The 22158-nt window shown below is 31.0% G+C and overlaps 2 protein-coding genes across 2 annotated transcripts; both read right to left on the minus strand.

Annotated features, from left to right (window-relative positions):
* Positions 1 to 364: 364 nt before the first annotated feature.
* Positions 365 to 4531, minus strand: LOC115979245 (RING-H2 finger protein ATL47). Its single transcript, XM_031101227.1, has 2 exons — positions 2814 to 4531; positions 365 to 510 (listed from the first exon to the last, which is right to left on the minus strand). Exon 1 carries the CDS (start codon positions 3962 to 3964, stop codon positions 2816 to 2818), a length of 1149 nt encoding a protein of 382 aa, XP_030957087.1. The 5' UTR covers positions 3965 to 4531; the 3' UTR covers positions 365 to 510; positions 2814 to 2815.
* A 9691-nt stretch (positions 4532 to 14222) lies between these two features.
* On the minus strand, positions 14223 to 14864 carry LOC115982081 (transcription factor PAR1-like). Its single transcript, XM_031104589.1, has one exon. The coding sequence runs from the start codon at positions 14675 to 14677 to the stop codon at positions 14450 to 14452; it is 228 nt and encodes a 75-aa protein (XP_030960449.1). The 5' UTR covers positions 14678 to 14864; the 3' UTR covers positions 14223 to 14449.
* Between the last annotated feature and the right edge of the window lie 7294 nt (positions 14865 to 22158).

Genomic DNA, 22158 nt, shown 5'->3' on the forward strand with positions numbered 1-22158 from the left:
ACAAAAACTCCTTTGTCTGTTGAAGAAGGAGAATAGAAATGATCACAGATATTGTGATGGTCCCCACATTCCCAAACAAAATTACAAAATTTGCTAATAGCTACCATCCCAAGAAACTATTACGAAACTTGTGCTTCCGTATGGAATTAATGGATTGTAGTGGTGTTATTGATGTTAATTTGAGTTATTAAACATATTCATCGATTTAATCAGGACATTTGAGGTATTAAAATAGTTTTTACTAGCAATTTTCATGTTATTGGTTACGTCAAGTTTCTCATTACATTGCTATTATACATATAATTTTGAAAATCACTATTAAATACTACATATACAATATCAATTTACAATTATTGTATGTGAAATTCTACTTAATACAACACAAAATAAAATAATAAATTGATCAAATAGTATCTCCTAAATTGAATGAGGATAGGTACATGGGATCGTTCAGCTCAATTATAGTTTGTTACGTCCAATATCTTCGCATACAAAATATCTGAATAGAAACTGTATAAAAAATATGCTCATTAGTTCAAAAAAAAAAAATAACAGCAAAAATTTAAACAATTTAATTTGTATGGAAAGCTAACAAAAGCAAAATGCAATTTCGATTCTAATTGAATTTTTTCTAAACTTTGGCTTGTATATATATAACCTAATTAGTAATGGACTATACATAGTCATAGTATATTACATAAATGACTTATAAATTTGAATTGTTTTTAGTTACATGATTAATTTTTTTTATGGTTTACTTATATTGAACTCCGTTTTCTACACTAAATTAAATCATTTGGCACAAAAATTTAAAAAACTTAGATTAGATGGGACACATGACATAAAATTAAATTCTAATTTTTACACTGAATTAACTCACTTAGTACAAAATTTTAAAATTTAGATTAAATAGGACACGTGGCACAAAATTAGACTGTAATTGTATTCAAGTTTGAAACCTAATTGAATTTTCTCGTCTTTACCTATTAATATATATATATATATATAGATGTCAAAGATGTCAAGGGATACGGAGTTTAGAAACTAATTTAAGAAATATTTTATGAAAAAAAAAAAGAGCAACTTATTGTTGACGGCTTTATATATTTCTTATAAAAATTATGTCAAAATTTTTTGAAAAAAATTTATTAATAATTCCTTTAAAGACATCCATTTATTATATATTTGTAAATGCTTGATCTATGGTCAAATTTTAAAAAAAAAAAAAAAATGTAATCAAGAAGGGCGGTTCAAATGGGGAAAGCGTGCAAAGCTACTATAATGTTGTTGGAGAAATTAAGCTAATTCCAGTTGCACAAAAGTTATGACTTGTGTTTTCTCACCCCAAAAAAAAAAAAAAAAGTTGTGACTTGTGAATACACGTGAAGCTCAACCATAGCAGCTTGTTGGTCCCATCTCAAACAAGGAGAAAAATTAGCACAAGTTGAAGGAAAAAAAAAAGGTGAGGACTGATGCATTAGCAACATGGTATAAAGTTGAAAACAGGAAGTATCAACCACCCACCGTTATGATTTGTGAATTTGGAATTTGGCTACAATATTAGTTTATTTGTTGATAGTTTAATTAAAATATAATTATAATTTTAAAAATATGAGATATAAAGAAAATTATACATTACCAAAATAAATTTAAAAACTAAATAAAAAATTAATGTCAAACATATACTTAAAAGTTAGTTAGTAGAATTCACATCCATAAGTGGAAAAGCAAAAAAAACATTTTGTATCACCGAAAAGTCATTCTATATCTTTTATAATAACAACTTTAACAACACACCCTACATTTTACTTTCATTAAAATAATATTATATTTTATACATACCAACAAAAAAGAAAACCATGTTTCTGTACTTTTTGGTGACAGTAGAGGGAGAATAAAAAGCTTTTAACTGTTGCTACAGTGAAAATGTACGTTTACATTTTTTTCAAGATGCCTCACCCAACGTGGGAATCTATTTGTGGATTTGGTGTTAATAAAAGCGAAAATGGATAGAATGCATTTTGCAATTTGTATCACTGGATGCTAATGATCTTCTGAGTTTGTCACTTCTCAACGACAAAGTGATGTCAATTCAACTATGGATTTTATTTTTATTTGTATGTATGTAGGTAGGGTAAGATTCAAACGCAAGTTCTTTAATCAAAGATTTAAGATTTATTCAGTCGAGCTGACTGAAACTCACTCCATTAAGATTTACTATCTCTTTTTGCTTGAAACCCCATACATTGGTTTGCCAATGAATAGAGAAGTTTCTATGATCACATCTTGACTGAATAAACTAAATGACTCCCCCATAAAGAGGAGGAATTTAAAAAATAAAACAATACTTATGTCTAATTCCATAAGTTTATTCCAATAGTTTTTTCAATTATATTCAAATGCATGGCTGTATTAAGTTTAATTGTTATTAAAAAGGGAAACACTGTTAGTTGATCGTGAATGCAACAATGTCTATGAATAGAATTGGATACCCAATATTCCTAAATTTTGCCCCAAAAAGAAAAAGTAACAAGGAAGAGGAAAGCATCAAATTGTAGATGTATGGAGTAAGGAATTTTACTGAAAAGATAAAGTGCAAGAGCCATTTGCCATAAAGTTCAAAAAAATGAGTACCATTCACATAAGTTAGCATTTAGGTAAGGAATTAACCATTCATTAATAAGAAAAGAAGAAAATTCAGCAAAAAAAATAAGGAAAGAAGAAAAGGAAAAAGCTGAGAGAAAAAGCTTTTGAGAAATGAATCCATTGGCAATTTGACATAATGAAAAAAAAGTACAAAGCACATTGAATACCTTCATGATGAACCCTGTGGTCTATCAGACCATGGCAAACCCACAGTAAGAGAAGATGTACCAGTACCACCCATATGTGTTTCTGCAGAACTTGTGAATTTACTCTTCTTGGACCATTGCCAGATCTTAGAAACAGAAAAACTATCACCTTTACTTCCAATGTTAATCTTCTTCCCCTCACCATCCCCATCAATTGTGGGAGTCCCATTTTGTTCACCTCTCCCTTTCACAATTCTCATGCTACCACCAACTCTATTGGGACATAGAGCAACTTGCAGCTCTGAATCAGCAACCACATATTGATATGATCCCAATGAGTAACATCTTCTTGCATCCAAACTACTACTACTGGTCTCTCCCATTCCTCTCTCTACTACAACTCCTACTCCTTCATCATTTGAGCTTCTAAATTTGCCAAGTCTCACCGAAAATACCCTCTTTTCACTAATAATGGCATTTTCTGCAGGCTTTTGACCAGAAACGAACCCACTGGCCCCATTGCTTGAAAATTCATCTTCTTCCCTTGGGTCCTCAAAACAAAAAACTGGGTTTTCAATGGAAAGCCCAGCAAGCCCAGGTGTGTAAAGGTTCCCTCTACAAAGAGGGCAAGTTGAATTAGATAGTAACCATGTGTCTATACAATCAATATGAAAAGCATGGCTACACATTGGAAGCAACCTCAACTTGTCTTGTTCTGTAAACTCACAAAGACAAACTGCACAATCAAATGGCTCTTTCAGACCCATTATTTCTTTATAGAGGAAAACTGGGAGAGCATCTATGAAAGCTTGATCTAGGCCAGAATCATGAAGTTGAAAGAGTTGTTGCAATTGTCTCTGAAAAGAATCAGACTCAGAAATTTCTGGGTGTCTGTTTGATTCACTGTTTGATGATGAAGATCTATGCTTTGTGAGAAATCTAATAAGCAAGTGAAGTAGACCAGATATGAAAAAGATGACAGCTAGAATAATTATGATAAAAAGGATTGCTGGGCTTATTTTACTTCCAGATGATGATGATGGGCTTGGTTGTTTCTGGTAATCAGTATTATACGGCAATGAAGGAGAAGAAGAAGGTGAAAGTAGATGAGAAAGAGGAGGGCTGGTGAGAAAACCATTTCTCAGTCTGACTTGAGATTGAACCAAAGACATTTTAGGATATTGGCATACTAAATTCACCACCACTTTTCTCTGCTGAATTGCGACAAACACTCAGTTATCAATATGTGTTTAAGTGTTGTGTAACCCTCAAGAAACAATTTATCCTTGCTTCCTTTGACACCAAAGAATCAAACCCCAACTCATGTAATGTGGTAAACAAGCAAATAGTCACTTTTACTTCTTGCACTCCCACAAGAAACCCAAACACACAGTTTAGTCAAATAATATGCAGAAAGAATCTACTTTTATTTTGACTCAGATTTGTAAAACCAAACTGGTTAAAAGGACAATATTTTACTGTTACCAGAAACTCCACCTCTTATCTTTTGCATTGGCAAGAAAGAAGAGAAAGAATATTGAAAAAGAAACAGCCTTTCATAGATGTCTAAGTTGCAGTTTACCTACCTCAGCTCTGTGAAAAACCTGCCATTAAGGGTGCCATTTTCCATGTGCTTGGTGAGTCTTGTCTTGGACAGTGTTTGTTGCAGTGAGAACAGAAAAAAAATGAAAAAAAAAAACCCTGATAAAAAAAATGGTACCCTCTTTTCAGGGGTTTAAATTTCTTTTTATAATGGAAGGTACAGACTACAGAGGTCATAGGGAATGAGAAAAAGGTCGCATCTTTAAAAAAAATACAAAGAACCACAGACAGGGGCAAAATTGTCATTTAGAATGACAGGGCCAAATCTTTATAGGTGTCACGACTATCCTTTTCATTGGTAGATTAGGCATGCACACACTTATATTTTTTTGCCTTACAAATGTTTACAGTTAGATGAAATAATAAAGGCAAAATGGGTAAATATTTTTTATTTTAAAGTATGTAGTAAAATACTTGTTTGTCTAAAATATCTAACAAAATATTCTTGCTCATGGAACTCGATATTTCTGAGGTTGAGTTTTAGGTAAAACTGGACATCAATAATGTTAAGTTTAGTAACGTTGAGTTTCATGTATATTGTAAAAATATACATTAGTTCTACTTAAAAAAAACACATCTATATATAATATAAAACTAAAATATTTGACTTTTTGTTGACTACTCCTTATTACGCCACATGATTACATAAATTAATGTCATGTATATATTTAAAAATACCTAACAGTTGTGACTTTTCATTTTCAATAAGTTCATTTTCAGTCAGCAGGCATTTTTTGGTATATCCCATATGAAGTATTATGACCTTTCAATAGACACATTTTTATTCAATGGGCACATTTGCAGCCAATAGACACATTTTCGGGGTCAATAAGCACCTTTTGATATATCTAATATGAAGGGTTGTGACATTTTAATAGATACATTTTGGTAGACACATTTTTATTCAATATGAACATTTTTAGTCAATAGGCACATTTTCGACCAATTGACATTTTTGACATATATATCACAACCTATCTTATATATACCTATATATATAACACAAACTAAACTAAAGACACAACATTCTGTCTGTTTTTTATTCCCACAAAAAACTAATAAATAAAACAACATTACTTTCTTCTGCTTAACTAATAAAATTTTGTGTTATTTCGTTCAATATATATATATATATATATTTAATTTTATGCATTTTTGCTAACTACTCCAACTCAAAAATAATGGTTTTTTTTTTTTTTTTTCCTCAAACTCATTCAGTAGATATTCCTGTACATCGCACGGATTAGCGATTAGTAGAATTAGATTTTGAGGATATAGAGTTTTACACAGAACTCGACATTGTTAAATTCAAGTTCTAAAATAGTGGCATTTTGCCATATACTTTGGAAAGATGGGTGTAGCTACATACTTAAAAATAAATGACATTTAGTCATTTTCTCTATATAATAATTGGGTCAATTGACGAGTACCTAAGAACATTTGAAAATATATTATTTTAAAAAAGTTTAAAACTATTTTAATGGCAAATATATATATATATATATATATAAAGAATTAAAAAAGAAGAGTCAAATGCTTTTTTTTTTCTTTTCCTTAAAAAGGTTTCTAAAAGTATTTTATAAACTAAGAATCTTAGGACATCTGTTAATTTTTTCTATAATAATAATAACTTTCTTAAAAAAGATAATAATAATAATAATAAATAATGATGATGGTTAATGAGTTTCAAGTGTACTAATTAAGGTTTTTTTTTTTTTTTTTTTTTTTTTTTTTTTTTTTTTTTTTATTGCAATGAATTATGTTGGAGACAAGTAACTTTCAGTTAAATGGGTATTTTTTTATTAGCTTTTTCTTTTCTTTTTTATTATCTTTTTCTAACTTCCAATGCAATGGGATATTGGGTTCTACTCTTCTATGTTATTCATAGGCTGTCTCATTATCATAGAGATAATGGTCTACTTCTTCAAATTTACTGTGCAATGCATATTGTTATTGATCAAGAGAAAAATAATGGTTGATCCTCCTGGTTCCTAGCATTCATATTAGTTTGGCTAAAATACCATAAACCCCAAAATTTGGCCAATGAACCCAAAAAAAAAAAAAAAAAAAACTCACCAACTCATATATTCATTATGCAAAAATAGATTTTGCTACGATACTTGTCCAAATTTAGGAGGTGCTATAGCTTATGCAAAACAAACTTATATTATTTCTTTACTTTACCAAGATAAAAGAAGGTAATGGATGTTGGTTGTTGTTTGTGATGAGAGATAAATGATTTAAAAAATCAAAAAATTTTGATATTTTAATAAAATAAAATATATAAAATATAATAAATAATATGATGAAAGTATTTTGAAAAATGGTTAGTTGAAATAGAATAAATAATTCTTATTCTAACATAAAAAAATTATTTTTATATAAACTGGCGTGAATACTCTTAAGGGGTGCACCTGGACATCGGCTAACATGCTCCCAATAATAATAATAATCATAATAATCAATTAATCACCATAATTACAATTATTACATATTTGCACAATTATTGTACTTTCAACTACTAGGGACATTAGCCAGGTCATGGAGTGTTGTTAGTAGACTACACTTTGTTGCAAGTATTGGACAATATTGGGTTAGGAATACATGGCCCAATAGTAATCTGGTCCATGGATCCTTGGGGTGTTAGAAAAGGCCGAAAATTTGATGTATTGCTATTTTATGAAACACAAGCCAAGACTCAAAAGGCACAAAGGCTTTGAGAAGATTTTTGTGTTTTTTTTTTTTCCTTGGGTTATTAATTAATTAATGAGCAAGAAGTTGAAAATTGACTTTGTCATGAAAAATATTTTATGTTTGGTAGAGCAAAACAATTTTTTTTTAATTAGGTTCTTAGTTAGATGTTTGGTAGACACAAATAAATCAATAAGTCAACAAATAATTATCTATATGGCGGTGACCTTTGGCAACCAAAGTAAGAAAAAGAAGGTGATAACTAGTAACGAGGGAGGTGGCCAATTAATCAGCAACTAACAACTACTTGGGTGGTATCAACTATCAACGATGTTGCTGTAAAGTGAGAGTTTGGATTTATTTTATCTTTTATGTTTTCAATTTATTTGCGTATACATAGTTTTATTTTTAAGTCAACTGTAATATTGTCAACTTTCAATAAATAAATTTTTAATAAAAAAACTAATTCAAATGCACATATTGAATTTTATCAGTCAAATAAATATTCAAGTGCACATATTTAATTTTATCAATCAAATAAATATTTTATTTTTTAATGCTTCGGTTATATGCCTTAAAGAAAAGTGAAAAAGAAAAAGAAAAAAAGCATGGACCTACGGTTTAGCAGTAAATCCAAGACTAAATGTGTTTAGCAACATTAGACAAGAATATCTAGCAATAAATAAAGAGTAAAATATAAAGGGAGAAAAATTGGTGCACACCAACAAAGATACAAAATAACCAATCTTTTTATCTCCTTTGCTGAATAAATGTGAGGGATTCAAGAAGTCAAGCTCAAGAATTCACACCAATAAGCATGATTCGCAGCAACTACAAGTGGACACTCTGTTCCTTCAAGAAGCATGATTCAAGAACTTCCTTGTCACATTAGAAATGCACAAATGAAAATATAAGAGAAATATATATATATATATATATCATAAATGTGAAATTGTCTCTTATAAGAGAAAGGGTACTCAAATAATGTTGTTAAATAAAAGGAAACTTGGTTTCAGACTTTGCTGGATTAGAGAAACCTTGTTGTTGGAAATTTTGGAGTGGAATTAGCTTGGGATGTTTTGGTTACAGAGAGTTAATGTTTAAGTTATCAATTTATCATTCGTTTTTCTTCTCCTTGTCTTCATCTATATATGCCCAAAACATTTTGTGGTATTTACAATTGAATTTTTTTTTTAGAAAAAAGGCTTGTAAAGAGTGATTTTATCACAACCCAACAATATTAAATAATAGGTTTTATTTTTTTATTTTTTATACTTTTTGCATGGGGAAGTGGGATTTTTGGGTGTTTGAGCCTGAATAGAGAATATTAATTTGTTAATCTAACTACTTAGAAAGGTGACTTAGTGGTAAGAAACTTTTATGAACCATTATAATTTATATCTGTGAGTCTAAAGTTGTAGGTTCGAATAACCCAAATGATCTCACGTTATAACTCATAACATGAGAGTATAATTGTAATTAAGCCAACATTAAATGCAACTTTGAAGCTGCAGGTGGGAGCTTTCTCTCCTTTTTTTTTTTTTTCTTCACCCCTATAGGTCATGGAGCTGCATTGAGTTACTCAGCTTATTGCATTGTGTACTTGCCATGGACTCTCATGAGCATGCAAATATTCTAAGCTTATCAACAACACCACTCATGGAATGGATCAATGGAACTTTAAGACAATTTGTCAAAATGTCATTTTATTCCTCCGAACCACAACTCACATTTCTTCCTAAAATACTAGAGTTTAATCCACGTGTTTAAGATGGCCCGTTTGAACACTCAGTACAAAAACTACAAATCAACTCTGAATTCAAGATGATGCCCTCTTAGATTAGAACTTACTAGGTATGTGTAGAAGGATTGGGCAGTCTAAATTGGCCAATTGATGTGATTGTGCAAGAATTGGAGCAATATAGAGAGAGTATTTATATATATTTTTTCTTTAGAGATGAAAGTTGAGATTTAAGGGAAGAGTAACCCGATAACCTTCATTTCATAATATATGTGCTAGTTGAAATTATGTCAATATGTTTTGGATTAACTTAATTAAATTTAAAATCCAGTTAATTTTCACTTTTATAATCCAGTTTATAATGTATTTTGTAAACAAAATTAGCCAAAGAATACATTTGCTATTCCCTAGCTAACCGACCCTAAACGTACCCTTTGAAATTAAGTCAACAAATATTGTCATTTTCAACCATGGAATTCAACATTCTAGATCAGCTTTCCATTGAAAACTTGTCAATGTGCTTCGAAAATTCCAGCTTTTATGGGTGGGAAGGTACATATCCATTGAGAAAAGAAGAAGAATGAAGAGAAGGAATCTATGTACATATGCAACCAGAAAGGGCTCATGGTCCAATGCGTGAGATTTCCGACCATGAAATTTTGAAGAAAAGGTATCAACATGTGCTATGCTGCAGGAGTTTCAAAGATTGGGCCCATATCCACTAAAAGCTTTTCCATACAAGTCGTATGCCACAGAAGCAACGGTCCACTTCAGTTTGTGTAAAAAAAAATTCTATACATTTTAGTATAATAACTTATTTTTCCTATTTTTATCTAATTATTTTTCAAAATATACACATCAAATTATCTATTTTAAACATTATTTATTTATTTTTAATTGTTTCTCTTTCCACACATCACAACCATTATTCTCAATTTCTCACTCTCTCCATATATCTTTGGAAAATGCAAAAAAAGAACAAAAAATTGATATGCACAACTACAGTGCTTATGCTTATTTGCGCAAAAACTATAGCTAAAATACATTTTGTACAATATATGCATAAATTGATGTGAGTAATTTTTGAGGTCGGTTGAACAAATTTTGACCCTCGTGTCATTTTACCATAGCTAATGTGAGTGTTTAGATTCATTTGTTATTTGAAAACTTTTTTTTTTCTGCTTCGGTTAACCAAGTCAAAGGCTCACAATTTGGCAGTGTTGGCTGCCTTTTCGGTAGAGAGATGGTCGGAGAATATATTATCTATTTTTTTCTTGATTAATGAATCTTAATTTAGCAAAAAAATTTAAATAAAAAATGAAGAAGTAGAAGCAACGGTTGTGATTAGTTTCCATAGCCATTGGATCTTAGTGTGAAGCTAGAAAACCAATATTAAGGCATGCACAATTAGAAAATAGTTATAACTTCTCTTCAATTTCATGCAGGCATGCATATATATATATATATATATGGGTCGGGTTAATGTATACCTTTAAAGCACACATTAATCATCTATTTTAGGAAAGTTTTTATAGAGAATTAAAAAAATTGTCAAAACAATCAATTAATTTTACATTTTTCTATAAAAAGTTTCTTAAAATGATTTACTAATGTATGCTCTAAGGGCATAAGTTACTAGTGACAGCTTTTTCAATTTTTAATAAAAATTTTCTTATAATGGATTGTTAATACTCTTCAAAAAAAAAAAAAAAAAAAAAAAGATTGTTAATACATGCCCTAAGAATATACATTAACCGGACCCAGGATTTTACTAACGTATGCTCTTAAAACATATGTTAGTAAACTATTTTAGGAAAATTTTTTATAGTTTTTTCAATTTTCAATAGTTTTTTTTTTTTTTAAATGCATACATTAACCGGATCCATATATATATATATATATATATAAAATTAAGTGTCTGCCATATGTGTCCTAATTTGGCTAATACTGCCTGTACTTTAAGATTAGCTCAAAAGACAAAAAAGAGAGAGATTCAGTAAGGAAAAACCTGGTCTTGATAGCTGGGTATGACATTTTGAAATTTTGTAAGTATATGGCCGACGAAGTCGAAGATAATAAAGCTTTGAAAGGATGGTGGGTCATTGGTTTCACGTTCTTTGGTCCAAAGAATGGTTTAGAAATATTTTTAAAACCAGTACAAATTAACTAAGTCATTTTTGGCTTGAGCTGTTGTTCTTTTGAATTTATGTGACAAATAGTGACTGGCCCTCCTTCCTGCGTACAGGTAGTCTCTGCGAGCTTGATTTTGATTAGACTCTTTGTTTTCAGTGCTCAGCTTTCGTGGTGTGGCCAAAAAATATGATTCTTTCTTTGTACTAATGCAATTTCTGGTACATGTAGACATGGAACCATTTAGTCCACATGAAAGTCACAAAGTAGAGATGAATTTTGGGATTCAGGCTAGCTCAATTATTATTCTTTGTCATTGGAAAAACATAAAAAGAGGTATATAGAAAACATTTTCATTTGTTCCATTTTTAGTGTTCCACAATCCACGTTATCTTATGTTTTTATTTTTTTGTGTTCCACAATCCATTTAGACATATTGTACCAGTTAGTTCACATGAAAGTCACAAAGTAGAGATGAATTTTGGGATTCAGGCTCAATTATTATTCTTGTCATTGGAAAAACATAAAAAGAGGTACATAGAAATCATTTGTTCCATTCTTAGTGTTCCACCATCCACATTATGTTATGTTTTTATTTTTTTGGTAAAATATAAAGTGAAACACTGGGTATACGATTTCTATTCAGAACGTTGAAACAATCGATTGAGCGAGAGAGTAAAGCTTACCATCCAAATTCTAAATGAAAATGATGAAAAATAGAACTATATATGCGTACTCACCCAAAAAGCAAAATAGGACATGCTCAAGGGTTTACAAAAATAAGAAAACATAGCAAATTAAGAAACTCATTTTTAGAAAAGTGGGAAAGAGACTCGTGAAATGTGAAAACGCAACCCACAACTTAGCAAATAAATGTACAGAACTAGTTTTGAGGTGTGAACTGTGAAGTGGGTTCTTGACTTATACATATGTGCACATCTATCAACTTCATTTATCATGTGAAATTCAGTTGAATACTTCCAATTTTCATATAAACCAAAACATTTGGAAGACAAGTATATATCAGTATCACATTCACATTCACATTCACATGTATCATTTTCATTAAATCAGTACCCGTCTGACATTGCTTTTTTCACGAGTGCCTTTAACTTCAGGTCGGTCCAATTCGATCCTCCAATAGAATTTCTTTCAGTAAAACCTGGTCCAACTTGGTAGGAATTTATTGCTCCAACCGACAATCCTGTTTTCCCCACTTTGCCAACACATGTTTAGGAATATTGCTTAAGTTGAATTTAAAGAGCAGCTAAGATTAATTCATCTTCTTGGTCAAGTCTAGTAATGTGGAATATTGTATCAGCTAAATTAGGTTGGGTTGGAAAATTTGAGCTATCTCATCTAACTCATTTTACTATTTGCATAGATTCTAATCTTTAAGAAAACCAAGTGGGAATATAAGAGATCCATGGAATTGGAGAGAGAGAGAGAGAGAGAGAGAGAGAGAGAGAGAGAGAGAGAGAGAGCAACTTCCCAACTGCTTTCGATTTTTCTCTTACAAGTTGCATATTAAATGTACAGGCTAGTCTTTATTCTTGACCATGTGCATTGACTGGCGGACAATTAATATGGACAAAACTCAATTTTTGATAGAACATAAATTTTTTTTATTCAAATTTAATCTAAGTATATATGTGTGACTTTTCAAAAAAAAAAGTATATGTGTGTAAGAAACTCTTTTCTAGAAACTTGAACTCCAATTCTTGTGATTTCCACTTCACAAGAATTTTGTATGTGTGGAGTGACTATCGTGCCAATGATGCGCAATGAATGGATAAAACCTAATTACAATTGCCTTCGTAGCATTTGTTAATGGACAATTTTAGGAAAGTTTAATTTGACATAATTTTTATGAGAAATAAAAAAAAATTGTCAAAATAATAAGCTACTTTTTTCTTTTTCCATAAAAAGTTTATAAAAATATTTCCTGAACTAATACTCTTAGCAATTGTATCTCAAATTACCTAATTGAATTCAATTATGTGATTGCATTGATTAATGCAATACAATTTTTTTTTTTTAATAATTGAATTCAACTATGTAGTTCATTAGTCATTTTAAACGTGTGGTTGAATTTAATTGGAAAACATAAGGTGTAAAATTTTAGCAATATGTTGTAATTATCTCTATAAAAAAAAAGTTTTGTCCATATTAAATAGCCTCAAAATTTTGTTTTACAGCTTTGGCCCCTTGGACAAGAGTATAAGCCATTCAGGTTCTTTTATTGATCTTCTCAAAAAAAAAAAAAAGAAGGTTCTTTTATTGGTGTTTTAAGTTTGACAGAAATTTTATGGAACTCTCTGCAGTGCAAAATGATGGTTTGAGCCTGCATTCATTTTAATTCCTTACTTTTTCCGCCATTACCAAAATCTTCCATTCTTTTATTTCATTTTATTTTATTTTTTGAAGAGAAGAAAGGGGGACCATAGTGCATAAGCAGAAACTTGTATATGGTACCAAGGAAGATATAAGTCTGAGAAATGATGAAGGCATTAAAAATCGTACACCACTCATTGTTTTCCAAATTTAAACTATTAAGGCATGGCAGTAGCAGTGAATTTCATGTGATTGTTTTTAAAATTTGTTTATATATATTGAATCTTTTATCTTTCTTCTTCTTCATTTTTCCCCCTAGCTAGCTAGAGTAGCAAAAAAATTAAAATTAAAAATTAAAAAAAAAAAGTTTGGAGGAAAAAATTTAAGCAAAAATGCAGGATCATTTTCCAAAAGCAAATCTATAATATGTAGATGGTGTAAATATGACTCACACATTTATAATGTGAACGTATATATAAAAGACTTAGCATCATTATCACCACCCACCCCCCCCCCCCCCCCCCCCCCAAAAAAAAAAAAAAAAAAACTTTGCATTCATGTCATTCATACTGTATTTATGTTGAGTATTCTTTAGTAAATTAAAAGATAAGTCCTTACCCCAAGAAGTTAAGAAGCTGTTTAAAATAAAATGGTAAGTCTCAAAAGGTGTTGCCTATGGCCAAAAATGTTCATTGAAAATCAAAGAGAGAGAGAGAGAGAGAGAGAGAGAGAGAGAGAGAGAGGGGACAAAATTATAGGACCAAGTATCAAACTTTAAAAAACCCTAAAAGAAAAACTTTAACTTTCTCTTGCGGTTGAAGACAAATGAAAAGGAACAAACAAACCATAGAAAAAGAGAGAGCTAGATAAAGAAGGAATGCAGGAAAAGAAATGAAACTTAATTACAATTACCCTTCCCTTGAATTTGGAACTTTCTAAATTCTCAAAGCTTTCAATATTGTAATAGCATAGAAAAGTAAGCTACTCAACTCAGCAGAATATATATAGAAACTACTCAATAAGCCAACAGAATTTTCAAGAACTTACATATAACCCAAATATAAATAAATAAAAAAGAAAGAGGAACTTACATTATAACCAATACAGAAGCCATAATAAGCTAGTCTATAACTTATAACATAAGATATAACATATAAACTCATGGTTTGGAAATCTTGGAAAGAGTTTGCAAAACATCTACTTGCAACCTCAAATGTAGTATGTAATCTGCAGTCCTAAGAAAAAGCCGATCCGGGTTCAAGCCTTCCCCGCCTGGAACCAGCCTTTGCAGCTTCTTCACCTTCATTTTCACCGCCCCGCGAGCCGCCTGTCTCCGCCTTCTCCTACATTTCACCTTAGCAAACTCTTTGCAACCATTAGAGCACATTGTTAAGAACAAAAGAAAGAGGCCAAGATCCTTTCTAAAGAGAAAGAAAGAAAGAAAAATTTAAAATTAATAATGGATGGATATAATGTTCAAAGTTATAAAGAGAAAATGAGAAATGAGAGAGCTATAAATAATGAAAAGGGTAGGGTGTGGGAGTTGGAGTTATAGGACGGACGAGGCCATGTGAGCCGAGCTATATATTTTTGTTGCTTTGGCTTTTGGACAATTGGACGTGTACCCCATTGAGGCTATAGTGAGTAATAAAAAACAAAAACACACTCATTTCCACTCAATTTCATAACTTGTTAACTTGTGAGTTTGACCCATCAACCAAAAAAAACATTGAATTAATATATAATTAGAAATATATAAAAATATTATGTCTATAATATTTTCACAACAAATCTTAAGTGGTAGGTTGTTATTTGCAGTTTCTGGTAGGTCAAAAAGTAATTTCAATAATAAATTCAAATCAAAACCAATAACAATTTACTACCTGTAATTTATTGTGAAAATATTATGAGCATAATAGCACTTTTCTAAAAATAAAGATATAAATTTAAGATAGTTTTAGAGTCTGTTTGGTAGAGGAGTTTAAGCAGTGTTGTTTGTAATTTTTTGAAATACATGTAAGTGAAAAAATGTATAAAAATGTGTATAATGTTATTTAAAAACTGAAAATAGGTGTTTGAAATGCCCTACCGAACTAGCTCTTAATATTACTTTTATGAAAAATATGAAAAATTGTATAAAAAAAAGTCAATTTTTTTCTTTTTTCACAAAAAAATTTCTAAAACAATCCATCAACTTTTTTCTTAAAAATAATTTAAAATTTTCACTCAAGAAGTTCAAGTATTTTGTTTATTTTGTTGGGCGTCGTTTTTAGAGAGAGTTGGACTGGGTGGGTGGCCCATATTGATTACCTATTGTGGGCCCAAGCACGTGTCTGACAGCTTGCTCCTACGCTCACGCCAGCCACTACTTCTTCTGTTACATTTACACTTTACAGTATCTCTCCTCGTAATCCCCGAATCCCGACACTTTGCCCTCTCCCACACGTCCTGATCCCATCATCTAAGTCTTCTCTTGTCATCGACGGCTATTGATCAATCACACTTCTGAGGTTTTTTTCACTTGGCCCCACTAGTACACGAGGGTTTCATCTATCACCAATACTATAAACACACTCAATTTTACATGGATTGCGTCGACAAAAAAAGTAGTCGGTATAAAAAGTTAGAAAGTGTTCATCATTTACAGTCGTATAAAATTAACAATTTATAAAATTAGATGTGTCCGTGAATACATATGTATAAGCTTATAGACGTGGTATTGGTGATGTCCAACGAGGTTGCTAGAGTGGGGAGACAGCTTGGTTGCCACTTCGTGGGTGATGTGTGATCAAATCTTTGAGAATGGCCCACTAACTATAAGGGAAAGGTTTTGACTATTTGATTCGTATGATATGTTTCTGTAGAGCCTTAAATAGTTTCCTCTATACTCTATAGATAGTCCATTAAATATGTATACTTAATAATTAAAGTTATTAGTATTTGTTTCCCAAAAAAAAAAAAAAAAACAAAGTTATTAGTATTCTATATCATGTTTTGGCAATACATGTATTGTTTGTGTTAGAATTTTGGTTGGTGATGATTGAACAAATTAACATGTACTGTATTGTAGAGTTTATTGTTTTATTTTTCCTATTTTGGTTTGTAGTAATTGAACTCACCCATGATTGTACTTTTATAATTATATAATATAATTGAAAAAGACGTGCAGTATGGGCAATTTTTTCCTAATAGTCCAATGATATAAATTACGAGGAAAGATTATTTATAAATATTATATGTATTATTAGGATAATTGTTTTTTGGATATCCCAGACTCCTGTACTCGTATTGCTATGGGGATCTTAGTTTTTGTTCATATCTCGACACGCATGGTTGAATATATCTTGATAGGTCAAGATGACTTTTTAATTGAAATTTGTTAAGTAATTATATGGTTGTTCAAGCATGGCTTATTTATTTATTTAATCCCTCAAGTATGATTAATTCTATTTAATGTAAAATTGTTATAACTTCAGGCAATCAATATTTTCTGAATCTAGACTCATGGCTTTGTTGAGACTTGTCGATGATTCCATGATCAGTCCCTTAATCGAATCAAACACACAATTTTCTGTTGTTGGATAGGTCAAACCAAATCATTCCTGGCTGTTGAAAAATGGGTACAAACATGTTTCAGACTCAATAGTTTATCAAATAATATAATCATGTGAGGATCATATCAAGTATCACAAGTCACAACTTTCAATTAGGTAGCTAGCTAACGTGCTGATTGCTATATACTTGATTTGTTGAAGTAAGATATGGTACTATTCACCACCAATGCGTACAAATGATCCCACAAAAATAAATGAATTTTTTTCTTAAAATTCTCCATTCTCCGATGATATCTACTAATCCTTGTTAAAACATGCTCATAATAATATTAGGGAACAATTAGTCTATTACAAAGAAGGTCGGCTTTATCATTAGTTAGCAAACTTTCCGCCACAGGTGGTGGGTCATTCAAAAAATAAAGAAGTTTATTATAAGATCAGCTCCCATTTTAGTTAGATTATCAACACAGTTGTTAGCTTCCTTTTATATATGCGCTCTAGTGCAATTAGAGAAGGCCCTTGTCAGGTTCCTGCAATCAATTTAGAGGGGTTCTAGCATAAGGTTTATAATTGACAAATCTTGAGCTACTACTTTTTGATGCCTAATATATCAAGGCATTTATTTATCACTATTTGATTGTGAGATAGGAAATTACTTGGAGTGGCATTATCTAGAAGTTTGATCTCTTCCTACTACATAGGTAAGTAACCAGGTCACATGGAAAATAATTAGTGGAAATATACAATTGATTCCTAAAATTTGAGATAAGTTTTATTAGAAGTCTTCGAAAATTGATTTTTTTTTTTTTGCCTCAAATTGTAAACATACCAAGTCAATGTCAAGAATTTTATAATTCAACTAGCACATGTTATTGTTTTTAATAGAAATGTTTAGGGTTCAAATTCTCTTTTAGAGTGTGTTTGGACAGTGCTTATTTACTGAAAACTGAAAATTTATTGTTAAAAACACTGTAACAAAATAATTTTTAAAGGTGTAAATAATGCTGTGAGATTCAAATTTACCTAAAAATTCGTATTTTGCTGAGTTTGGTGGAAAAATAAACAATACTCGTGGGACCCACTAAAAAATGCAAAACGCGCAGATTGGGCAAAACATCCAATCCAAATGCAGGCTTATTGATCATTACAACAACCAAATTATAAAAATAATAAATAAATGAATAAATAAAATGTACATGTTAGCTTTTTCTTTTTCTTTTTCTTTTTTTTTTCTTTTTTTTTTTCCACATAAAGAATTTGATCTATAAAAACAATGCTACAAAATGACTACTTTGATACATTTACAAATTTTTATTTATTTTAAATTTGTACTAAACTTTTCAAATTTTATGATATGTACAAAACTTTTCAAATTTTATGATATGTACACTCATATATGTGTATATATATATATATATATATATATGGCTTTTTCAATTAGACTCATCAAAGAAGAAAATATATGATGACATCTCCGTATATTTCTTGACAATCATTTAAAAGGTAGAAACTTTCAAAGCCAAGGATGGTAAACCCTAATGAACAATCACACAGAAGCTATAGCACAAGTGTGTATAATAGATATCAGCAGAAGCAAGGTGTTATATATAGAATGTATGAACAGCAAGGCGGTCCCCTACGTACCTTTCAACATATATGCCTCTCAGAAAGTTCCAGGGGTTCACGAGGACATTAAAAACCCCATGCCCATGTGAGGTATGATAATGCCTCTGATAGATGTGTAAAATCACATAATAACATCAAAAAAAATTGACATGTATATATATGTACACACGTACGTTGTAGATATGAACATTAATGCCGCATTTTACCATTCACAGAATAGAGCAATGGTGTGTTAGCTTTGCTGGCTATATCTAGCTGGTATGTGTTCGTATATATTTGTACATTTGCATGATACATAGCTCGTGGGTTGAGTTAATGCACACAGAAAAAGGTTGAAGAAGATAGCTAAAACTCACGTGCATATACTGGCACCTGTGGCGTAGGGCTTTCATATGCAATTATTGCAAGAAATTTTTTTTAAAAAATTTTGAATTTCTAATCAGATTTTGGTTTCATTTCCTTAATTTGCAGGGTTTGTATGGCTTTTTGATTAGTAAAAAAATAGCTGTTATATGACAGAATATCGATTAGAGTTTGTGTAAGAATGTTTTTGCTTGGAAATTAAAGCTTCTGGAGCCTTTAAGTTTGGTTGGGAATTTGTAAAATTGAATAAGCTAATTATCAATAATAGATCTTCAATCTCTTGTTCTCTACTTTATAATGGATTACAGATCTCTACTTTGTGAATTCAAAGGTATTTTAAAGTCTAGTTAATTATAATGCACTAACTCTTCCTACCTAGTACCCTACTTCAAATGGGTATGACTAGCTAGGTCTAGTGAGAAGAAGTTGATAAAACCATTTGTTGCAATCAAGATTTTGAACCAGATCTAGAAAGTTATAAAATCCTACTAATAACTCATTTCAAAGATAGTTATAAAATCCAACTAATTCATTTTTAAATGAGCGGATTAAATTTTAGCATGTCATCAACATTCACAAAAAGTCAACTATCATCATTTTGGTATTTATTTAAATAGGTATAAGAAACCTTGACTAGCCTGGTCTAGCATTGAGGAAGCTGATAAAGACCACCTTGTTCCAATCAATAGACGTAGGCCAATTGAACTTGGTGTAGTTAGTTATAAAATATTACCAATTTCTTTAGAAATAAGTGGATTAAATTTTACCATGTCATCATTTTTTTTTTTTTTTTTAAAGTTGACCATCACCATTTTGGTACCTATTTAAATTATTGATGATATTAAAAAAAAAATCCTTCAGTCATTTCAAAAATGGATTAATAAGATTTTAAAAACTTTATTGGAGGAGTTACCATAAGAATTCTAGAGAGTACTAATACTAAGAGAAATAATGTATTGAATAAAAGGACAAGAAAAATGGAAGTAACCTACATGATCGAGTTTCCCTTTTTTTTTCTTTTTTTTTTTTGAAAACTATGCATCAACATATGTTTGATTATATAATGATTGAGATTTCAAATTTCACTATCAATTGTCAATTTTTTTTTTTTTTTGAGTATGTAGCATTTCTATGTAAATTTATGGTAGTTTAGAGTTTAGTCATTTACCAACTCTTGATATTCCATCAAGCCACAGTCACAATATTTACTTGTTCCACCATACAGTGATGTACAATAACCTTAAACCTATTATCCTTGTCTTAATTATCCAAATTCAAGCTCGCCCACCTAAATGAACAATCATGCAGCTAATTGGACCAGAAAAGAAAAGCATAACTGATGGAATACATTTAATATGCCATTAATTCATAACCATTTCCAACGGTCATTCATGAATTCCAATGATCTTGTGGCTATTATGAATAGTATAATTCCGGCATAACAATTATAGAATGAAACATTTATAAAGGCAACGGTCACTTAAAGTGCCTTTATATATAAAGGCAGCATTGCCCCATTTGCTAGATATATGAGAAAGATCTCACTCTCTAAATTCATACACAATTATCTAAGTTTTAAGAAGTTTATGACTTAAAAATCAGAGACAATTAAGCTGATACTACACCGGTGCCCTTCAACAGACTTTCTTTATTGCAAAACTTCCAACACTTTGTGTTTGGACGAGTAGCTCGCTCAGAATTTTTGCATCAGTTTCAAACATATTATTTTTGTTAACTAATTTAATTACATATTTGAAATTTATTACTCTAACGAACTCAGTACATTAAAAAACAGAGTCTTGAAAACACTCGTACGTGGAGGGACACTTGGTGAAAGCGTGTCCCGGAGGCTACCCTGGCTCATATGGCATATGGCCATCAAATTAGATATTGGCTGGTCATGTTAAGTCAATTTCTATGGCAGTTTCAAGTGCCGGTGGGCTTTATGCATTGTCTCCTTCGTGGCTGTCACATTTAGTTCTTGAAGCATGAATCAAATGTATACAATAAGAAAGGACAATGACTTGATAGTTGATACTTCCATTATGCAGAAACAAGCTATGATCAACTTGTTTGTAGGGGTTTCTAATATGTAGATATGATCATATGATATGAGGGCCCTTAGGTCCAATAGCCTGCAATGGTAGATTGCACCCTACACCCCATACCGTGCATGTGATTTGCCAACTCATTGATCTCGACCATTCATTAGATTGACATGGTCATATAAATTTGGTTTGTAGTCATCATAAAATTCTAGGATAAGCCACTATTTCAGGTTTCGCTGTTTCAGTCTCTTTAATTACCAATATTTTTTTTCCCTCTAATCTTTTTCTGGTTTAGTCTCTCTTTTTAAGTTTAATAGGATAGAGGGAGTTTTGGGCTTTACCTTATAATGCAACCACATCGAGCACAGGCCTGGCCTGGACTTAATTGCTACTAATATAATCTAACAACAAAAGAGGTTACAGCTTTTCCAGCTTTGTATGGTCTCCCCAAGTTGGAAGCAGATTTGCTTTTCATAATACACAGAAAGTGATATATGTAGGTTCCATTCTCAAATCTTAATGTCTAAATAAGCTCTTTTCTTGGGAATACGTGTGAGAGTAAAGTTCAACATTGAATAAAAATGATAAGAGATGGTGATTAATATAACATAGCCCCTAACTTTCTGTTATACTAATCACTAAATTGGAGTCTCTCTAAGATGTTCTCTCCCAAACATGTTCTCTTAGCTAGAACCAAGTATTTAGAATGGATCAAAAATCAAACTCTGCTTTTTCTTCAAATGGTGATGATATATAAGTATGGGAAGTCTGCATATAGATATGAAGAATTAGTTAATTTCTGAATTTATTAGCATAAGTGGAGCTAGGCTATTTTGATGAAGAGTTTACGCATGTATAAGCATGAGTAGGGGGGTAAAAATACATCTTAATAGAAAAGTATGACCCACAATTTTGTTGGGATTTGGTGAAGAATAAAATCACTAACTCTGGTTTTTTCCCCATGGACATGATAGTGGTAGGCTTATCAGTGAAAGTTATAACATTGGAAGTGAAAAGTAATAGATTTACCCCAAGTTAGAAAATTTTATTAAGCATTGGCAGTAGCATTTAATATGTAGCTCCCACTTCTCCACATGCACTTTTCCCTCTCTTTTGTAAAAGCCTAGGATCATGGTTGAGCTGTGTATATATGCTGCATAATTGGTTCGTACTAATCAAAGTGAGGTGTTATTGTGGGGATATCAACATTATTATCAGTTAAAAAAACAGAAGCCTTCTTTCTTCTTTTCAAGATGAATAGTGACAAAGAACAGATA

This window comes from Quercus lobata, chromosome 3, assembly GCF_001633185.2.
Source record: "Quercus lobata isolate SW786 chromosome 3, ValleyOak3.0 Primary Assembly, whole genome shotgun sequence".
Classification (NCBI taxonomy): domain Eukaryota; kingdom Viridiplantae; phylum Streptophyta; class Magnoliopsida; order Fagales; family Fagaceae; genus Quercus; species Quercus lobata.

Excerpts from the sequence above, each read along its gene's own strand:
- LOC115979245 (XM_031101227.1), bottom strand. The coding sequence starts at position 3,964 with ATGTCTTTGGTTCAATCTCAAGTCAGACTGAGAAATGGTTTTCTCACC.
- LOC115982081 (XM_031104589.1), bottom strand. The coding sequence starts at position 14,677 with ATGTGCTCTAATGGTTGCAAAGAGTTTGCTAAGGTGAAATGTAGGAGA.